The sequence below is a fragment of the Camelus dromedarius genome, chromosome 17 (assembly GCF_036321535.1).
Source record: "Camelus dromedarius isolate mCamDro1 chromosome 17, mCamDro1.pat, whole genome shotgun sequence".
Taxonomy (NCBI): domain Eukaryota; kingdom Metazoa; phylum Chordata; class Mammalia; order Artiodactyla; family Camelidae; genus Camelus; species Camelus dromedarius.
The window spans coordinates 34,710,516-34,730,081 of record NC_087452.1 but is presented as its reverse complement, the minus strand read 5'-3'; the positions used below and the strand labels follow the sequence as shown (position 1 = coordinate 34,730,081).

The 19,566-nt window shown below is 54.1% G+C and overlaps 2 protein-coding genes across 2 annotated transcripts; one reads left to right on the top strand and one right to left on the bottom strand.

Moving 5' to 3' along the window:
• The first annotated feature begins 8,617 nt into the window (after positions 1-8,617).
• Positions 8,618-10,692, top strand: LOC116158225 (protegrin-2). Its single transcript, XM_064496136.1, has 4 exons — positions 8,618-9,001; positions 9,637-9,744; positions 9,888-9,959; positions 10,562-10,692. The coding sequence occupies exons 1-4, from the start codon at positions 8,804-8,806 to the stop codon at positions 10,646-10,648; spliced, it is 465 nt and encodes a 154-aa protein (XP_064352206.1). The 5' UTR covers positions 8,618-8,803; the 3' UTR covers positions 10,649-10,692.
• A 4,400-nt stretch (positions 10,693-15,092) lies between these two features.
• LOC116158346 (cathelicidin-6-like) lies at positions 15,093-17,129 on the bottom strand. Its single transcript, XM_064496135.1, has 4 exons — positions 16,753-17,129; positions 16,007-16,114; positions 15,799-15,870; positions 15,093-15,194 (listed from the first exon to the last, which is right to left on the bottom strand). Exons 1-4 carry the CDS (start codon positions 16,948-16,950, stop codon positions 15,093-15,095), a joined length of 480 nt encoding a protein of 159 aa, XP_064352205.1. The 5' UTR covers positions 16,951-17,129.
• Positions 17,130-19,566: the final 2,437 nt, after the last annotated feature.

Here is a 19,566-nt window from a genome sequence, read left to right as displayed (position 1 = left end):
TATATATACTGATCTACTTTCTATCACTATAGTTTTGCCTTTTCCAGAGATTTCATATAGATGGAATCATGCAATATGTGATCTTTTGCATCTGGCTTCTTTCTTCTTTAGTGTAATGTTTAGCATACTGTTTATGAGGTTCATCCGTGATATGTATATGGGTTGTGCATTCTTTTTTTTACTGGGAAGCAGCGTTCCTTTGTGTGTGTGTATGTCCACAGTTTGATGGACCTGTGGATGGACTTTTGGATTGTTCCTGGTTTTTGACTATTATCAGTTTGATGTTGCTATGGGCATTCTTGCACAAGGTTTTATGTGGAGGAATGTTTTCATTTCTTGATCGTATGTATGGTGTCAGAGCTTACCCTTTTCAAAATGGCTCCTGGTTGTCCTTCTCCCATCATCTGCAGGGGAAAGACAGGGGATGAGAGGGGGAACTGAAGCTGGGAGAGGCTGGGCCCTCAGCCTTACATCCGTCTCTGAGGAGTTTGGTGTCTTGTGCAAGTTGCTTTGTCCTGCCCTGGGCTGGCTTCAGTTTACGCATCTGTGAAATGGCAATAGCCCCACAACTCTCCTTTCCTGCTCCAGAAGGTGTTCTCTGGATGAAAGGAGACAGGCAAGGGTTATCTCTAGAAGCTGTGAGAGGCCTGTTCTCTGAGGGATGGAGCGAAGGTCAGTGGTTTTTGTGAGGCAGAACGTGGTCCTCGGGAAAAGGCCTCCCTTTGAGAGCTCCATTCCCTCTCAAGTCAATGTGGACAGGACAACAGATGATTTCTGCAAATGTTGAGAACTTCCTTTGGGTCCTGAGCTGAGTGACCAAGACCTAACATTTCTGGGGTTGTCAAAGGCCATCCTTTGGCCATAAACACTTTGGAATATGGAGCTATAAAGGAGTAGAAAAATTTTGCAAGGAGGCTAAGGAAAAAGGATCTCTACCACCGTCCTATACACATGTGGCTACGTGAATTTAAATGAATGAAATTTAATTTAGAAATTAGTTCCTTAGTTACACTAGCCACAGTTGAAGTGTTCAGTCGCCAAGGGTGTTTAACGGCTGCCATATTGGATAGCACAGTCGTATAGTAGTAGAATATTTTCTTTGTCACAGAAGGGTCTGATTGAGACCCCAAACCCTCCCCTTTGGGAGGGTCAGCATTATTAGAAAGTCTCTAGTAGACCCATGGAGGTCAACTGGCTTATAGAAAAGGACCCCAGCGACTCCAGTGGACAGAGCTCATTGTGAAAGATCTGGCTGCACAGGGACCCTGTGGTTGTCTGGTGGGGATGGCCCCTGAGATGAATAGCTGGACATGGTGGGGGCCCTGCAGAGGCGGAGGGGTGGGATCAGCTCTGGCTCTCAGTGGGGCTGTGGAGGGAGGTAGGGTGGAAAAGGAGATGGCCTGGTGGAGCAGATGTGGGAAGGGGCAGGCTTGCTGTTGGGAAGATATGGAGCTCCATTTGAGGAGTGGGCAGTGGGCTTTCTGCTGAGTGCAAAGGGCCTGGGAGAGTCAGACATTGGAGAACTGACCTGGGCCTAGGACTGAACAAGGCCAATGAGAGCATCTTCTTGGCCAAGAGCCCTGGGGGGAGCCACAGCCTCCTCCAGCCTGAGCCCAGCTGCCTCCAAGAAGGCAGCCCTGGGCTGAGTACTCTCAGCAGGATTCTCCAGGTTTCTGGTTGTGTGCAGGTCTCCACCTATCAATAACCACTGTTGCGGCAGGACCAGCCCTTGGGGTTCTTCTTATGATTGCAAGATGCCATTCAGCAATAGCCATCAGGGAACTTTGGAGAAAACAAAAAAAGAGTTCATTACTTACAGGACTTGGAAATTATATGGCATGCCTGGGGCCTGACAGAGGTCTAGAGTAAAGAGAGAAAGAGTGTGAGCCTGGGGTCCTGCTTTTGTTGGGGTTGAGGGTAGGAGCCTAAGGCTCACTCTTGATTGGTTAAATTAAAACAATAACAGGATGGGGGAGGGTATAGCTCAGTGGTAGAGTACATGCTTAGCATGCGGGAGGTCCTGGGTTCAATCCCCAGTGCCTCCATTAAAATAAATAAAGAAATAAAACCCAATTACCCCTCAAATTTTTTTAAATTAAAATTAAAAAAACAAACAAACAAACCATAAGAGCAGGAATTTAAAGAGAAAGGGAAGAGGAAAAAAACAAGTGGCCCCAATGGTCAGTTATAGAAATTAACCAAGATCTCTGAAACAAAGGAGCCTCAGTGGGTGGAAGTGGCCTACTTTTTAAATCTAGTTATGTGGCTGACAACGTGTTTATTCAAGATAGCCCTCTTTGAAATGGATGCCTGGGAGTCAAAGCTTGTTAGGCACTTGCATTACAAAAAAGAAAAGGGGGAAAAAAAAAAAAAACCAAAGGACAATCAACTGTCAGTGTGGTTTACACTACAATCCACCCTGTGACTCCCAAACATCAGAGTCAATAGTGAGGACCTTAACTACCTGGGCAGTTGATACACTAAAATTCAGGGGTTGTAATCCAGGAATACACATCTAAATAGAATTACAGTAACAAATCTTATAATAATTATAAAGGCAGTAGTCAGAAATCCAGTCCATAGCCATTGTCCTAAACTTGAAGAGTCTAGCCATGAAGATAGGTCAGTGATCTTGGGGGGCCCTGGGAATTTGTATAAGGATTTGCATGATATTGTGGAAAATGTTAATATTTGAGGCCATCCTGTGAAGTTACTTTGAGCCTGTCCAAAGTTGACACATTGCCCTGTATTTCATCAAATCAGTCTCTTAGTCCTGGGAATAGGGCTGTTGAGTTAAAGGCTTGTGTCTCATTTCAGGAGGCGGTGATGTAGATTTATCCCAAGTTAGGCCTACATAGTACAAGCAATCAGTTACTTAATGAGAGGCATTTCTATGGAAACAAAAAAAGTAAAAAAAAAATTTTTACAAACAAAGGTTAATGATTGGAGCAGACTATAATCCTGGTTTCTGAGTTCTGCAGGCAGCCGGATTTCTAGCTGTTGGGCTTGAAGCCTCTTCAAATGGAGTGAAGGTAGACAGTGGCAATCTGATAGATTTTCCTGGGTTGAGCTTGGAATATCTCTAGCGATCTTTCGGAGTGACCCACACAGCAACAGGCATGAAGATTCCCCGTACACAAGCTGTTGTGATTTCTCTGACAGTTTTGTGACGTTGTCCCACTTTAGCCTACAGAGCTTCAGGAACAGGGCACCTTTATTTAGGTCGCAATGACTCGAAGTTAGAAGAATGGGAGAAAAACTGGAAACATTAGTTTGGAGAGTTGTAGCCAGATATTGGAGGAAATGAGAAGAACTGAATATTCAGACCAGTTTATAGGCAGAAACCAAACTTCAAAGACAATGAACAGAACTGGAATTTAATATCCACAAGTGTGTATTAAATTTTCTACTGAAACATATTTTACTTTCTAGAATTACTGCCATTTCTATCAAAGATAGCATCGTAAGACTAATGTTTGTAAATTAAGTCTAATTTCAATAAACCTGGCCTGATTATTTACAAAAATAGTGATTGACCATGTAGGCTCTTTTAAGTCAGCTTTGCTGGAACCTTTCATAAGGAGTCTCAGATTGAACTTTTAATAACCTCTCCAGGCTAATAAGCCAAATCAAGAACACATCATCAGACTTCATCATTGCTTGGCCTGTTGTATTTTCAGACAATTAAAACCGCCACTATCTGAGGAACTCCTGAAGCAGCTCCTTGGAGCCCTTCTTGCCATGACTGTATTTGGGGAGCTGGGGGCAGGGCCAGCATCATGACTGTGTCACCAGTGCAGTCACACAGGCCCCCTATGGTCAGGAGGGCCCTATACTTGGTTTAATACTCTGTTCTTGAGGTCTTGAAATACTCTATACTATTTGAGCAAGGGGTCCTGCAATTTCAATTTGCTAGTTATGTAGCCAGTTCTGGCCAGTGGTGATGCCACACTTCCCACAACACATGCAGGAGGCGCTAGAAGCTGATTTCCCTGTGCACTTGCCTAAAAATCCTTGAGACCTTGCCCGCAGCCTTGAGCAAGCAGAGGGCAGGGGAGGGCCCAGGAAGGGAAGGAAGAGAGCGGGAAAACAAGGCAGAAGCGGACCCCAGAGCAGCTCTTGGGTGCCCAGAGTGCTGTTGGACTGTAGCCCAGAGTTAGAACTGAGTCTCCAAAAGCAATGGGCTGCAGGAGAGATGCAGGGCTGGCCAGGGTTGGGGGTGGTGGGGACAGACAGAGGGGACCAGGGAGCTAGTCTGAGAGAGAGAGAGGCCCCAGATGGGGCCATGGGAAACTCCACACACGAGCCAGAGCTCTGGATCCTGCCATCAACCCTGACTTGGCCAAGACCTCCTCCCAAGGCCACACCCCAACCCCGCCCTGGACCTGAGTTTCCTCCCTGCCCAAAGGAGACTGGTGGAAGCCCTGGCTGCCCTGCTGACAAGAGTGCTGTGAGCTCAGAGGAGGTGGATGCTTGGGTGTCCTTTGTGCCCTGAAGGACCACATGCACAGGCCGCATCCTTGGACTCAGGTGGCCAGTCCTTGGAAAGAAACACACTTCAGTGAGGTTTTTCATGGGCACACAGGTGACCATCACGGCAGGACCTCCTTCCACCATGGAGGGACCCCCCTGCTTCACCAGCTGCACGGACAGCAGGGGATCAGGCTGGTCTCCTCTTCATATCTTGAGTTTCACACCAACGCAGCATGGCTCCCAGCAGCCCCAGCTCTACCCTCCACAGTCCCTGCCACCCACCAGCCTTCCCAGTCTCCATCCCCCTCCAGCCTGCGATCCCAGCTCCCCAGACTCTTCCCTTGTTTGTTGTTTTAATCCGAACTCCGTTTCAGAAAGGGAAGAAACTCCTAGGGAGGGAGGTTTTGCTGGAGACATGATCAGTGGTTCTCAGCTGGTGGGGAGTGGTCAGAAACGTGCCTTTAAAATCTCCTAAATTTCTTTTTAGAAATAAGCAAAAGCAGGTGAGACCTGGATCTGCTGAGCTGGACCTGGGATCCATCTGAGTGGTGGGACTGGGGAAATGAAATCTGTGGAAATTATATTCTGATCTCCAGTTCGTCCCTCCCCCAGGAGTTGGTCCCTTCTCAAGTCACTTTACAAAGTGCATGGTAGATGTCAGAGCCTCTGGAGGGGCTGTTTCTACCTTCCCAAGGCATCACGAAAAGACTGATTGATCTACACTAACAACAAGCCAGGCTGTGGGGAAGGACCACAGAGCCACCTGGGGAGATGGAGGGGGTGTGCGCCTCGTGTGAGGTGTCCTGTCTGACTCCGTCCTCCTGGAATTTAATGTCTGGATAGGCTTGGCCTGCCTCCTGCCTGAAGCACACGGCCTCCAGGAGGCTGACCTGAGATGCTGGGCTTTGCAGGTCCTTGTCCTGGTAGAGGGGTGGGGAGGAGGTGCCCTCTGTGATGTACTTGAGGCATCCAGATCCTCAAAGGGGAGAGAATACCCTCTTAGGCTCTGGAAACCAGCCTGGCTTCTCTGCACCCGTGTCCCCAGTAAAAACCCACTCACAGGAATGGTACCCATGCCCACCCGTCTGCCCCACATCTGGGGCTGGGAGCCTGGTCTCTTCTGCAAAGCTGGGCATCCTCCCATTCAGCCTGCACCCTGGCCCAGCTCAACGTGTCATCCTGCTGGGACCAGCTGGTTGGATGTTTGCTGTCCTAGTTGATGGTGAGATCGAGCCTGGGCCTGGCTCAGGCTGATGTCCGTTGCCAGGGAGGTGGGTTCAGCTCAAGCCAGACTCTGGAGCAGCAGCAGCAGCAGCAGCAGCAGCAGCAGCAGCACAGCCCCGGATGCCCGCCGAGTCTCCTGGCTGCAGTGTGGCGGGTGCAGCCTCTGCTTGGTCTCCTGTCCTCCTGGGGTGGAGTAGGGCTGCCCTCCTGCCGGCTGCCTTCTCCTCCAAGCCCCGGGCCTGGGACATCCCAGCCTGGCTGAGGGGTTTCCAGGGTGACTTACCCTCGTGGTTCTCCCCAGCTCCTCACTTCACGTGAAGTGGTCAGTGGGAAAGAGGAAGCTGACCCTGCGTGGAGGGTCCTGACACTCACCCCCGGCCCAAGTCCCCACCCTCACAGCACCATGGCTGCCTTCCCAGGACCCTGGGGAGGGCAGGGGTGAGCCCAATCCCTCCCCTTGTCCCCGTGAGAGGGACAGCATGGTGGGTCAGTGGGAGGCATTGGGTCCATGTCTTGGATTTGCCATTTTCCGGGCAGAGGCTCCTTGTTTGAGTGATTTACTTGGGTCTCATTTTCCTCATCCACTGGCCAACTCAGAGTGCTGGTGGGTTTGGGGCACAGCAGACCGGGGTCCATTTCCTTTTATCCTGGATTCTCACAGACAAGAAAGATGGCTGGGAGGAGAAAAGCAGGCGGGCCATGCAGGATCACGGCTCATTCCCTGAGTTTATTGGGGTGACGGGTGCATAATGGTTTCTCAAGGACCAGATGTGGGTTCAGGGGCCAGCCTGCCTGGGCACAAGGGCTGTGGGGTCTTTCCTGAGAAGACCTCCGCTCTGACAGGCTGTGAGGACAAACAAGGAAAGCCAGATGCTGGAGGCAGGGACGGCACACCCCCATCCAGGGAGTTGCAGTCTGAGAACCTGACAGGGGACACTCCAAGGACACAGGGAAGGATGGGCAAGGGGACTTCAGCCTAAAGTCTGGGCAGATGCAAAGGCGCAGAGGAGGAAACCACAGGGAGGATTTCAGGGGGACCTGGTACCCGGTCACCATGGGTATTGCTAGGTATTTTTCTCCTGTAATCACCTCCTTTTTCTCCTCAGACTTGGGAAATGATACAGCTTGACCAAGAGGCCACTGGGGCAACACCTGGACTGTGACACCAGGTTGCCCAGACGTCCCTCTCTCTCCGTCCTTCTCTAAGGCTGAGTGTGCAACCAGCACATCCGTCCAGGCTGACACCTTGTAAGGTACCATGTCCAAGGCCCCAAGGGTCCTGAGGGCAAACTGATTCCAAGAACCACCACAGTCCTCACAGAAACACGGCCATTCCGTGGGAGACTGGAATAGAATTTGCTTCGAAGTCTCTGAGCCTCTCTATTGCTTTGGCCCATTGTGTCTCCCAGTTGGGCTCCTCCACCTCCCACACTCACCACCTCAGCCTAGAGTTTCAGCCAGAGCCCTGGACAGGGAACCATTGAGGTCAAGTCAGAAGGGACGTCCTGAGGCTGTGAGAGCCAAGAGAGGAAGTGCTGTGTCTAGTTGGGGGTCAGAGGAGGCTTCACAAGGTGAAAGATGACAGCAGGCAGAGGGATCAGGTGCAGAGATGGGAGAAGAGCAGAGGCTTTGAGGGGCCTGAGAGGTTGGAGTGGATGTGCCCCCTGACACCTGAGAGTGCAGGGCTGCGACTGAGGAGGATGGGAGGTGGCAAGACTCCAGCCCTGAGCCTGCTGGAGGTGTTGGGCCCCTGAAGGCAGGGGGTGAAATGTTGGAATCAGCAGCTTGGTATACCCCTGGATAATGGCATGGAGAGTGGACTTTGGTATGGGGGGAGCCTGGAACCAGACACGGTGGAGTCTGGAGGATATGGCTACGCTTCAGAGGAGAAGGGGTGGTGGTAGGACAGGGCAGGGGTGACAGGGGGACAGGGAGTGTCCTCAGAGGAAGGAGGAGCAGGTGTGGGGTCCCAGGCTGTCAGCTCAGGTCTCCTGTGGGGGCTGCCAGCCAACAGCCCCAGACAGCCCCGTGCGGACAACCAGGATGTTCATAGGAGTCTTGACTCAGAGACACAGACCAGTGATGTGTGTCCCTGATAACTGGCATCTGGAGAAGGGATGTGCCCAGGAATGTGTGAGGATGGGGAGGAGAAGCCGCCCGTGTGCACCTCTGCAAGCCCTGTGTACTATGAGGAGAGTCCTGGGAGGGTACCGAGCAGGAGCCACCAGGGAGGTGGGAGGGGACCCAGGAGAGGGACACCAGGGGAGAAATGGAAGGGAGCTGTTTCACAGGACAGAGAGTCCACAGTCCTGTGATGATAAGGACAATATTTGAGTGTAGCCTCTGGATCCAGGGAAGGCTGGCCATCCTGCAGTGGTTCTGAGTGTGACAGAGGACAAAGAAATGTGGTCAATAGTGTACGTGACCTTTCTTCGGGCTCGGCTGGGAGGGACTAGGGCAACAAGCCAGTTCTCTTGGGGTCTAGGGATGCGACATTTATACTCTGAGAAAGGCAGAGAAGACTAGGAGCGGGGACAGATGCAGTCACGCCCCTCACTGGCTGATGGTTAGGTCCAGAGAACAGGATGGTGTGGCCTTGGTGTCTGGGGACAAGCTGGGTGGGAAGGCAAAGATGGAAGTGGGGCTGTCATCTGTTCATCATATGTTAACTGAGTACCGACTGGGTGCCAGGCGGTGTGTAGAGCTGGAGGTTGTGTGGTGAATACACTCCTTCAGCTTGATTCTCAGGAGGTCACAGTGAGGAGGCAGAGAGGGTGTAGGACACAGCCTGCTCCCTCCGTCTCCTGGAGGATTCATCCTTCTGGAGCAACCCTGCCCATGAAACTCCCCATGGGGCCCAGGAGAGGCCAAGATGTTGTCAGGGAGATGGAGGAACCATTTCTTCACCTTGCACAGGAGGCAGACCTCACCCACTGCCCAGCAATCCCCTGAGGCAAGAGCGGGGCCTGAGGCAAGTCCAGCTCACACCCTGGCCGGGGGCAGGGATGGGGCAGGTGGGGAAGGCTCCTGCTTGAGCTATTGCATCAGGCCCAGGCTGAGCATAAAGGAGGGTCCTGTGGGCTGGGAGGAGGCAGACTCGGGGACCATGGAGACCCAGAGGGCCAGCCTCTCCCTGGGCCGCTGGCCACTGTGGCTACTGCTGCTGGGACTAGCGGTGCCTTGGGCCAGCGCCCAGGCCCTGAGCTATAGGGAGGCGGTGCTTCGAGCTGTGGATCGCCTCAATGAGCAGTCCTCAGACCCCAATCTCTACCGCCTCCTGGAGCTGGACCTGCCGCCCAAGGCTGTGAGTCGGGGAGGGGCTGGGGAGGGAGGCGTCTCCCGCCAGGCTTGGCCACACTGTCCCTCCCTTTGCTCGTGCTGTACCTCCTGTCAGGAAGGCACCTCTCCCTCTAGGTGGGATCCCACCTGTCACAGAAATCTTCCCAGTGCTGGGTCCCCTCCCATTGTGAGAGCCTTCTGCCTGGCATCTCTGCTGTGGGAACAGAGCCCTGACAGCCCGCTCAGGCTCCAGGGACTCCTGGGGGCTCCAGGGATACGCTGGGGTCACTGGCTCTGGGATGTGACTTCCCTGCTTCCAGTCCCCTGTTCACGCCTTTGTCTCCCCACCAGGGAAGGGCTGTGCTCAGCCTTGGGGTTCCAGTGACAAGGTCTTTCCCTGCAGGTGTCCCCTGACTTCCCTCAGCCCCTCCAAGGGGGAGGTGCCCCTCAGGAGAGCGGGTCTGAGGTCCCCTCCTGCTCCCTGTGCGCCTGGGAGCCCAGGACCAGGCTGTGTCCTCCTCCCCTCTGTACCCAGCCCCCAGCCCAGGGCCAGGCACATGGGACGGGCTGTCAAGGGGGCTGTCCTGCTGGGGGCAGGGAGACAGGTCACACAAAGAAGCATGAGCCTGAGCCAGTCTCCCCACTTTGATCCTTGAGCAGGACGAGGACCCAGACACCCCAAAGCCTGTGAGCTTCATGGTGAAGGAGACCGTGTGTCCCAGGAGGACACAGCAGCCACCGGAGCAGTGTGACTTCAAGGAGAATGGGGTGAGGCTGGGATCTGGGAGCACTGGTGGGTGCCTCCCCAGGACCCTAACAGAAGGCTTCAGGGGGTGGTTAGCAGCTCCTGGGGTGAGGCTGGGTGGTTATGGCTCAGGGGTTCCAGTCTGACCTGGGGTCTCCCCTTCCAGGTGGTGAAACAGTGTTTGGGGACAGTCACCCTGGACCAGATCACGGGCCAATTGGCAGTCACCTGTGATGAGGTGAGTGACCCCTTCTGGGCTGCAGGGGCTGCTGGTGGGGGTGGTGTGTGGAATATTCTTTGGACCAATTACCTTATGTCCCATCCAGGTTAGGGGAAGCCCTTGTACCCTGGACCCCGCTCACTGTAGCCCCAGATCTCCCACTTAGGCTCTGGAATCCCTTAGAGCAGTGGTTCTCTAAGTGGGCTTCCCACCCAGGGCTTGTCAGAAAAGCAGACTCTCAGGCCCCACTCATACCTACTGAATTAGAGTCTGGGGTGGGGCTCAGCAGTTTGTATTTTAAGAAGTCCTCCTGGGGATTCTGTGCTGAAGTTTAAGAGGCATTGACCACAGTAAAAGGCTTTCAACCCCTGCTTCTGTCAAGCTTTGCTGGGATGGGCTTGTGACCCTGGGAAGCCCCTTGTCATCTCTGGACCTTGGTTTCCTCATCTGTGTGTGGGTGTAGGGATTCAACCACATGCTCCAAGGTCACAGCCAGATGGTGAACTGGGGACACAAGGCCCCTGGGGTCACCCAGGTAGGGGAGGTGTGTAAATGGGAAAGATTCTGTTCTTACATCTGGGTTCATTTCTCACAAGTAACTTGTTTCTTCCCATGTACAGCTCCAGAGTGTCGGTTTGGGCAGGATAGTAAGAAAGGCGATCAAGTATGTCCCGACAGTCATCCGTATAGCCAGCTGGTTTTTATGAATTGTGAGTCCAGGAAAGAGTCCTCAGGGTCCTCCTGTCTTGGCTCAGGTTACTAGACTCTGAGAAATAAATTCTGGTGAAAACAACTTCCTCCAGGCTTCAATTTCACTTTTCTCCCCTCCTCCCACTTACCAAGATTGTGTCCTTAAATCTGGGAGGCCTTGTGATATGCATGTGTGTGTGTGTGTGTGTGTGTGTGTGTGTGTGTGTGTTTGTCTGTGTGTGTGAATTCATGTTGGGTGAATGGTGAGGGACCTCAGCAAGGACACTTATCCCCAGGGCAGTGGCCAAAGGGAGAGGAGGTAAGAAACAATGGAACTAAGGCTGTCCCAGAGGCTGACAGTGTCGGGCTGACTGGGGTGGGGTCACTGCAGAGAGGATGAGGCAGGTTGATTCTCTGACAGGTGGACAATGGGGGGCTTCCTGACAGCATGGTCACGGGCTGCTCAGTGTCCTGGTATAGGTATGAGATGAGCGTGGGGGGAGGTGACAGTTCAGTTTTGACCCCATTGGTTCTGAAGTGCTCAGAGGGATACTGGTCCCTGTGCAGGGCAATGGGTAGTAGGTGCTGTCAGCACCCTGCCCAGATCCTGCTCACTGGGCGGTGCTCTGTCCCCCAGCTGATTGCAGTGTGGGACATGGATGCTGATGGCCCCCAGGTGCCCCCTTTCCAGCTTCCTTCCCAGCTTCCCCAGGAGATGCCTGGGGGGTTTTGTCCCCTCTGCCCTCAGCCTGTGGGTGGTGACTGACTATGAGGGGACATCAGAGCCCAGTCTCTGCTTCAGTCGTACACCCCACACAGAACCATATACATCACACATACACAAGCAAACACACCTCTGCACACACCCACACCCTCACACACTGCACAAAACACCTCACACATTACAGACACTGTGACATTTTAATACCCAACAACCCCACTCTGCATACGCACATACACAAACACATCCACACAGACACAAACATGTTTAGAGTAAAATATTCAGAAGGCTGTGGAAGTGTTCCAGAGTAAAGGAGGCTAATAGGAACTTACGAATTCCTGAAACACCTGACCCTAGGCTGGATTCTGTACTGACGGTGACAAAGTACTGTAAAGTGCATGACTTTATCAACTGACACAACTGGATTGGGCCAGCATGAAGGAAAAAGTGTAATGTCCATGCATGTAAACATGTAAAGTTGGTAACTGCTCTGTAGTTATACAAGAGGCTACCCCTAGTCTTAAGAAAGACAAATGGAATTATTTAAGGGTAAATAGCCAGCTCTACGATCTCAGCTTGAAATAACTTCTCTGTGTCTCAGTTTCCCGTGTGTCATAGCACAGAACAAGTCTATGTAACAGCTAGTTCTCAGTTTTACTGACAGTAATTTAGGGTGGCAATGTTCTGGAAAACTGATTTTAGTTTTAACAAAATCTCATTCAATAGAGGTGAGATCCAATTAAAACGAGATGAGAGGATGGAGTCTCCCAGGCAAGCCCCAGCTGCTAGCTTGCAGTTGGCCAAGGCACCAAGGCAGGAAGAAGAACCCCGGACAGTGCCTTCCAGGTCCCCGCATTAGCCCTCCTGCTTGCCCTGCAGTACCCACAGACGGCCAGTGGGGGTGATCTCAGAGCAGCTCCAGCAAGTGCCCAGTGTCCCTAGACAGCAGCAGCATTTATTTCCCTGGCAGGGCACCCACACTGCTACCAGGAAAACCACCTCCCCAGGACCAGCTTATCCATTAGGCACAGTAGGCATGGTACCTAGGGGAACCAGCCAGGGGACAGGACTTTTGAGCTCTCACTGCCACGGGCGTCATTCAGTCATATCGGAGGAAGTCTGGAGGGTCTCCCCCTACTATGCCAGTTGCTGACCTTCTAATGGCCTCATGGGAAAGGCTAGTGCAGAGGGAAAGGACAGTTCCTGTTCTCAGAGAAGTCTTGTGGGTGCAGGGGCTGCATTTTATTCATCTCCTTCTGCTCTGATGGGGATTCCAAGTGTCTCTGTGGGTCCCTGCTCTGATAGATGACCCAGCTCTGTGCCCTGCCACTGACCCAGACTAGTTATGGTCTCCTTGACTCCCTCACCCTCCCTCATTCAGATTTAGCCCCTGTGAGGTCCTTGACCTTGTTTCTCTACCTAAACCATTGACAACCCCTGAAAATATGTGGTTCCCAATTACACATAAAGAGGCAGAGGCCCAGAAAGGTCAGTTCTCAGTGCAGGGCCACACAGGCAGAAGAGCAATGGCTTTCAGATGTCTAGACTCCTCAGAATTCTCTTTTTCTGCCCCACTGAGATTGAAGTGCAGTGCCCTGTCTCCCCGGTGGAGCCCAAACTAACTCCTGAGACCTCAGATGTGGGAGTCAAGCACTGGGTCCACAAGGACCTTGCCTGATAACAGCCCAGTGTCCCTCCCTGGCACAGCGGGGGTCTGGGGGAAGGAGAAGGCCCTGTGTGTCCCCATTCATGGCCTCCCCTCTTCCTTACCTCTTGCTTCTCCTCCCCTCACTGCGTGGGACTTCTGTGCCCCCAAATCTCTGAGGCTGCCCCCAATGAGATCTGTGGCCTCCACATATGCACAAACACCGGGAAACCACTAGGAGTCATCGCCCTGGGCTCTCAGCCTCCTGTCCTACTCTGAGCACTTTGTAAACTCCTCAGGGCCCCTTGGCTGCCAGCGCTGCCCCGCCCCAACCCCTCTCCCGCACCCCTACCCTGCACACCTCTGCCTCTCCTCTCTCTCAGCTCCACGTCAGGCCCCACACCCGAGCCACCTGGGATGAGCTGGCCGGGCTCCACACAGCTCCACCGCCATCCTAGGCCGGTTCTCTAGAAGCAGGGCCTGAGCTGGGAATTCAGAGTCATGTGATTAATTGAGGGGTGTGGTCAGCAGGAGGGGGAGGAGAGCAGGGTTGTGCAGAGGAAGGAGCTGAGCAGAGAGGTGCTCCCTCTGAGCCCAGCTTCAGCCTCACCTAGAAAAGCCCAGGAACCAGAATTGCACCCCTGCTTTAGGAGTGACTGAGGCAGGGGCTGGGCTCTGATGTCCCCTCATAGTCAGTCACCAGCCATAGGCTGAGGGCAGAGGGAACAAAACCCCCCAGGCATCTCCTGGGGAGGTTGGGAAGGAAGCTGGAAAGGGGGCACCTGGGGGCCATCAGCATCCATGTCCTACACTGCAATCAGCTGGGGGATGGAGCACCACCCAGTGAGCAGGATCTGGGCAGGGTGCTCACAGCACCTACTACCCAGTGCCCTGCACAGGGACCAGTATCCCCCTGAGCACTTCAGAACCAATGGGGTCAAAACTGAACTGTCACCTCCCCCCACGCTCATCTCATACCTATACCAGGACACTGAGCAGCCTGTGACCCTGCTGTTAGGAAGCCCCCCATTGTCCACCTGTCAGAGAATCAACCTGCCTCATCCTCTCTGCAGTGACCCCACCCCAGTCAGCCTGACACTGTCAGCCTCTGGGACAACCCTCCTTCTATTGTCTCTTCTCCTCTCTCTTGGCCACTGTCCTGGGGGACAGGTCCTTGCTGGGCTCCTTCACGACTCACCCCACATGAATACACACACACACACACACACACACACACAGAAGTCAGGATGGCGGCTAAAATGGACAAAGATTGACTCTCCTGCTAAAACCATCACTGGCTCCCTATTGCAGTGTAGGACCTGGGTCTGTCCATCTCTCCACTCCCACCCTGGCCCACCCCTTGCATGCCCACCTAGAACACTGAGCAGAGTGTCATTCCTCACTCCTACCATGCCAAAACACCCTCCTTTCCCCCATGCTGGACTCAGGCCCCCTCCTTTGCACACCTGTAACACTGTAGGCATCACTTCCCAATGGAACTCACAACCCAGTTTTACTATCAAGGAAAACTAAGAAGCCAGGGTGCAGTGGCCTAAGGCTCAATACCATTCATGACAGGTTCTGTAACTTGTTGTCACAAGATTAGAAGGTCTCATGGGCCAACATCTGACACTCTCACCAGTGAATCAATTTACACGGCACTGATAAGGCCTGCAGACTTCCCAGCCATGGGCCCATTACAGTTCCCTTCTCAAGGGTTGAGATGAAATATATTCCATTTTTTCTGGTATCAGTTTTCATATATGCATGTTCATGTCCTGGTTTGTGATGTGGGGGGCCTGAGAATGGAGATGCTGTCCTGGACCTTTTGGCCCTGGTGGCTCCCCCACTGCCCTCTTGGAAGGAACAACTGCTTCACCCATCTCTGTGTTCACTCGAGTGATCACATGCCCACACACACACACATACGCAGGACAGCTCCAGAGTTAAGGATTTGGTCTCAGTAAATGGGAGGAGGTGAGACAAATGAAACTGAAGTCTGGAGGAAGTTGCTTTCACAAGACTTTATTTCTCAGAGTCCAGTAGCTTGAGGCAATGCCGGCAGACCCTTAGGGCTCTTCCATGGGCTCCCGATTTACCCGAAGAAAGTGAGTAACGGGCCAACTATCGGGCCAACCTTCCGCCAGGCGTTTTTAAGCTTATTACGTGCCTTCTTAAAAAACCCAACACTCTGGAGCTGTGAAGTAGGAAGAACCGGGTTACATATGGGGAATGGAACCAGAGGTGAGACCAGACATCTCCACACCTGGGCACCTCCCCTAACTGGGTAACCCCAGGAGCCTTGTGTCCCCAGTTCACCCTCTGGCTGTGACTTTTGGAGCATGTGGTTGAGTCCTTACATCCACACACAGATGAGGAAATCGAGGTCCAGAGATGACAAGGGGCTACTCTGGGTCGCAAGCCCATCCCAGCAAACCAGAGGGGAGCAGGGGCTGAGAGCCCATTACTCTAGTCAGTGCCTCTCAGACGTTAGCACAGTCAGAATCCCCTTCAGCTGGTTGAAATACAAGTTGCTGGGTCCCACCCCAGACTCTGATTCAGTAGGTCTCAGTGGAAACAGAATCTGCCTTTCTGACAAGTCCTGGGTGGGGAGCCCACTGAGAGAACCACTGCTCTAAGGGATTGCAGAGCCCGGCCTGGAGACCTGGGGCTCGGGTGAGGGGGAGCCAGGGGAGGGCTTTCCTGCTGCTATAGGGATGGCACAGAGGGGAACTGGTCCAAAGGCTGTTCCACACACCACCCCTACCAGTAGCCCTTGCAGCCCGGAAGGACTCACTCACCTCATCACAGGCGATGTCCATTTGGCCCTTGACCTGGTCCAGGGTGATTGTCCCCACACACTGTTTCACCAACTGGAAGGGGATATTCCAGGTCACAGTGGAACCCCTGAGCCATAACCACCCAGCCTTACCCCAGGGGCTGCAAGCCTTCTCCTGGAGCCTCCTGTTTGGGTCCTTGGGAGGCATCCACCAGCGCCCCCAGCCTCACCCCTTTCTCCTTGAAGTCACACTGCTCCGGTGGCAGATGTGTCCTCCTGGGACACACGGTCTCCTTCACCGTGAAGCTCACAGGCTTTGGGGTGTCTGGGTCCTCGTCCTGCTCAAGGATCAAAGTGGGGAGACTGGCTCAGGCTCATGCTTCTTTGTGTGACCTGTGTCCCTGCCCCCAGCAGGACAGCCCCCTTGACAGCCCGTCCCATGTGCCTGGCCCTGGGCTGGGGGCTGGGTGCAGAGGGGAGGAGGACACAGCCTGGTCCTGGGCTCCCAGGCGCACAGGGAGCAGGAGGGGACCTCAGACCCCATCTCCTGAGGGGCAGCTCCCCTTGGAGGGGCTGAGGGAAGTCAGGGGACACCTGCAGGGAAAGACCTTGTCACTGGAACATCCAGGCTGAGCACAGCCCTTCCCTAGTTGGGAGACAATGGGGTGGGTGCACAGGGGACTGGAAGCAGGGAAGTCACATCCCAGAGCCAGTGACCCCAGCGTATCCCTGGAGCCCCCAGGAGTCCCTGGAGCCTGAGCGGGCTGTCAGGGCTCTGTTCTCACAGCAGAGATGCCAGGCAGAAGGCTCTCACAACGGGAGGGGACCCAGCACTGGGAAGATTTCTGTGACAGGTGGGATCCCACCTAGAGGGAGAGGTGCCTTCCTGACAAGAGGTACAGCGCGAGCAAAGGGAGGGACAGTGTGGCCAAGCCTGGCGGGAGACGCCTCCCTCCCCAGCCCCTCCCTGACTCACAGCCTTGGGCGGCAGGTCCAGCTCCAGGAGGCGGTAGAGACTGGGGTCTGAGGACTGCTCATTGAGGCGATCCACAGCTCGAAGCACCGCCTCCCTATAGCTCAGGGCCTGGGCGCTGGCCCAAGGCACCGCTAGTCCCAGCAGCAGTAGCCACAGTGGCCAGCGGCCCAGGGAGAGGCTGGCCCTCTGGGTCTCCATGGTCCCCGAGTCTGCCTCCTCCCAGCCCACAGGACCCTCCTTTATGCTCAGCCTGGGCCTGATGCAATTGCTCAAGCAGGAGCCTTCCCCACCTGCCCCATCCCTGCCCCCGGCCAGGGTGTGAGCTGGACTTGCCTCAGGCCCCGCTCTTGCCTCAGGGGATTGCTGGGCAGTGGGTGAGGTCTGCCTCCTGTGCAAGGTGAAGAAATGGTTCCTCCATCTCCCTGACAGCATCTCGGCCTCTCCTGGGCCCCATGGGGAGTTTCATGGGCAGGGTTGCTCCAGAGGGTTGAGTCCTCCAGGAGATGGAGGAACCAGGCTGTGTCCTACACCCTCTCTGCCTCCTCACTGTGACCTCCTCAGAATGAGGCTGAAAGAGTGCTTCCTTGTCTGATCTGTCTCCCTGCCCCCAAGCAGTACAGCCCCCTCAACAGCCCCTCCCGTGTGATTTTTATTCACTACTAAACCTCCAGCCTTAGGCCCTCCTGGAACCCAGTAGGTATTCAGTTATCATTTGATGAATTGATAACAGCACCACCCCCATCTAGTGCCCTTCCCACCCACCCACTCCCTAGGGAGACTTCAAGGCCACACCATCCTGTTCTGTGGACCCAGCCCTCAGCCAGTTGCCATCAGTCCCCATCAGTCCCCTCTCCCCTGCCTTTCTCAGTCTAAAAATGTCCCATCTCTAGCCCACACCAGGCATGACCTATTGCCCTGGCACTTCTCCAAGCCCAGCCTGAGGAAAGTCTCTTACACCACTCACTCCATTTCTTTGCCCTCCCTGACTTTCAAGGCCACTGCAGTCTGGCCATGCCTCATTGGATCCAGTGGCCAGTGCTGAAGCTTTCTCCTTATCTTCACAGGTGCTGGGGATCCCTCAGCCCTCCTGAACAGCCAGCCCTCTTTCCCTTTCTCCCCCAATTCTGCTTTTCTGGGTCACCTCCCACCTCCCTGGCAGCTCCTGTTCTGTCTCCTTCCAGGACCCTCCTCATAATACGCAGGGTTTCCACAGGTGCATCTGAGCTGCTTCTCCTCCCAGTCCTCACACATTCCTGGGCACATCCCTTCTCCAAATAGCAGTTATCAGGGACACACATCATTGGTCTGTGTCTCTGAGTCAAGACTCCCATGAACACACCTGGCTGTCCGCATACGGCTGTCTGGAGCTGTTGGCTGGCAGCCCCCACAGGAGCCCTGAGCTGAGAGCCTGGGAACACCCACCTGCTCCTTCTTCGTCTGAGGGCACTCCCTGTCCCCCTGTCCCCCCTGTCCTGTCCTACCACACCCCCTTCTCCTCTGAAGTGTGGCCACAACCTCCAGACTCCACCGTCTCTGGCTCCAGGCTCCACCCACACCACAGTCCACGTTCCCTATCATTGTCCAGGGTCCATCAAACCTTTGACTTGGCCATTTTATCTCCTTCCTTAGACATCTGTGTCAGGGTCTGGATGTGGATGTCCCCATGGACCGCAGCCCCAGCTCTGCAGGACCCTGTGTCAGGCCACCACATCCATCCCAACCTCTCAGACCCCTGAAGTCTCTGCTCTTCTCACATCTCCACACCTGATCCCTCTGTTTGCTGTGACCTTCCTAACCTTATCTAACCTCCAACCACACAACGACCTCCTTCTCTTGGCTCCCACGGCCTCAGGAAGTCTCTTCTGATTTGATAGCCTGTCAGGGGGTCTGGTTGATACTCTAGGCTGGGGTGGCTGAGCTGGAAGGAGAGAGAGCACAGCTGGGAGAATAAGTCAAAATGATAAAGGCATCTAGAGGCCATGAAATGGCCCTGTGGCTGTGAGGAATGGGATATTTCCGGGACTTGGTTGGCCTATGGGACTTGTGGAACGAGTCCCTCAGAAAGTGGGCGGAGCCCCTCAGAAAGTGACAGCTGTGGTGGACGCTGCTACTTAGGTAATCACCCTTGGAGAAGGAAGGAGAGAGGGACTTCTGGGCAACCTGGTGTCACAGTCTGGGTGCTGCCCTAGTGGCCTGTTGGTCAAGCTGTGTCCTTTTCCCAAGTCAGAGGAGGGAAAGGAGGTGATTAAAGGAGAAAATACCTAGCAATACCCATGGTGACCGGGTACCAGTTCCCCCTGAAATCCTCCCTGTGCTCTCCTCCTCTGCACCTTTGATTTGCTCAGACTTCAGACTGAAGTCCCCTTCCCGATCCTTCCTTGCGTCCTTGCAGTGTCCCCTGCCAGGTTCTCAGGATGCAACTCCCTGGATGGGGGTGTGCCGTCCCTGCCTCCAGCGTCCGGCTTTCCTGGTTTCTCCTCACATCTATCAGAGTGGAGGTCTTCTCTGGAAATACACCCCAGCTCTTGTCCCCTGAAGGGTTGACCCCTGACTCCACATCTGGTCCTTGAGAAATCCTCATGCACCCGTCACCCCAACAACCTCCAGGAGTGAGCACTGGTCCTCCATGGCCACCGCTCCTTTGCTCCTCCCTTTCAGCCTTCCTGTCCACGAGACTCCAGGGGAATGAAAGCTGGACCCCAGTCTGCCCTTCCTACAACTGTGGGAAACACCCGCCAGCTCTCTGAGTTGGCCAGTGGATGAGGAAAATGAGACCCAAGTAAATCACTCAAACAAGGAGCCTCTGCCCGGAAA

What these genes read in the sequence shown, in the direction of transcription:
- LOC116158225 (XM_064496136.1), top strand. Translation starts at nt 8,804, where the DNA reads ATGGAGACCCAGAGGGCCAGCCTCTCCCTGGGCCGCTGGCCACTGTGG. An exon ending in GTGACTTCAAGGAGAATGGG is followed by an intron (nt 9,745 to 9,887) that starts GTGAGGCTGGGA and finishes CTCCCCTTCCAG; the next exon opens with GTGGTGAAACAGTGTTTGGG. An exon ending in TGGCAGTCACCTGTGATGAG is followed by an intron (nt 9,960 to 10,561) that starts GTGAGTGACCCC and finishes TCCCATGTACAG; the next exon opens with CTCCAGAGTGTCGGTTTGGG.
- LOC116158346 (XM_064496135.1), bottom strand. Translation starts at nt 16,950, where the DNA reads ATGGAGACCCAGAGGGCCAGCCTCTCCCTGGGCCGCTGGCCACTGTGG. An exon ending in TGGACCTGCCGCCCAAGGCT is followed by an intron (nt 16,115 to 16,752) that starts GTGAGTCAGGGA and finishes ATCCTTGAGCAG; the next exon opens with GACGAGGACCCAGACACCCC. An exon ending in GTGACTTCAAGGAGAAAGGG is followed by an intron (nt 15,871 to 16,006) that starts GTGAGGCTGGGG and finishes ATCCCCTTCCAG; the next exon opens with TTGGTGAAACAGTGTGTGGG.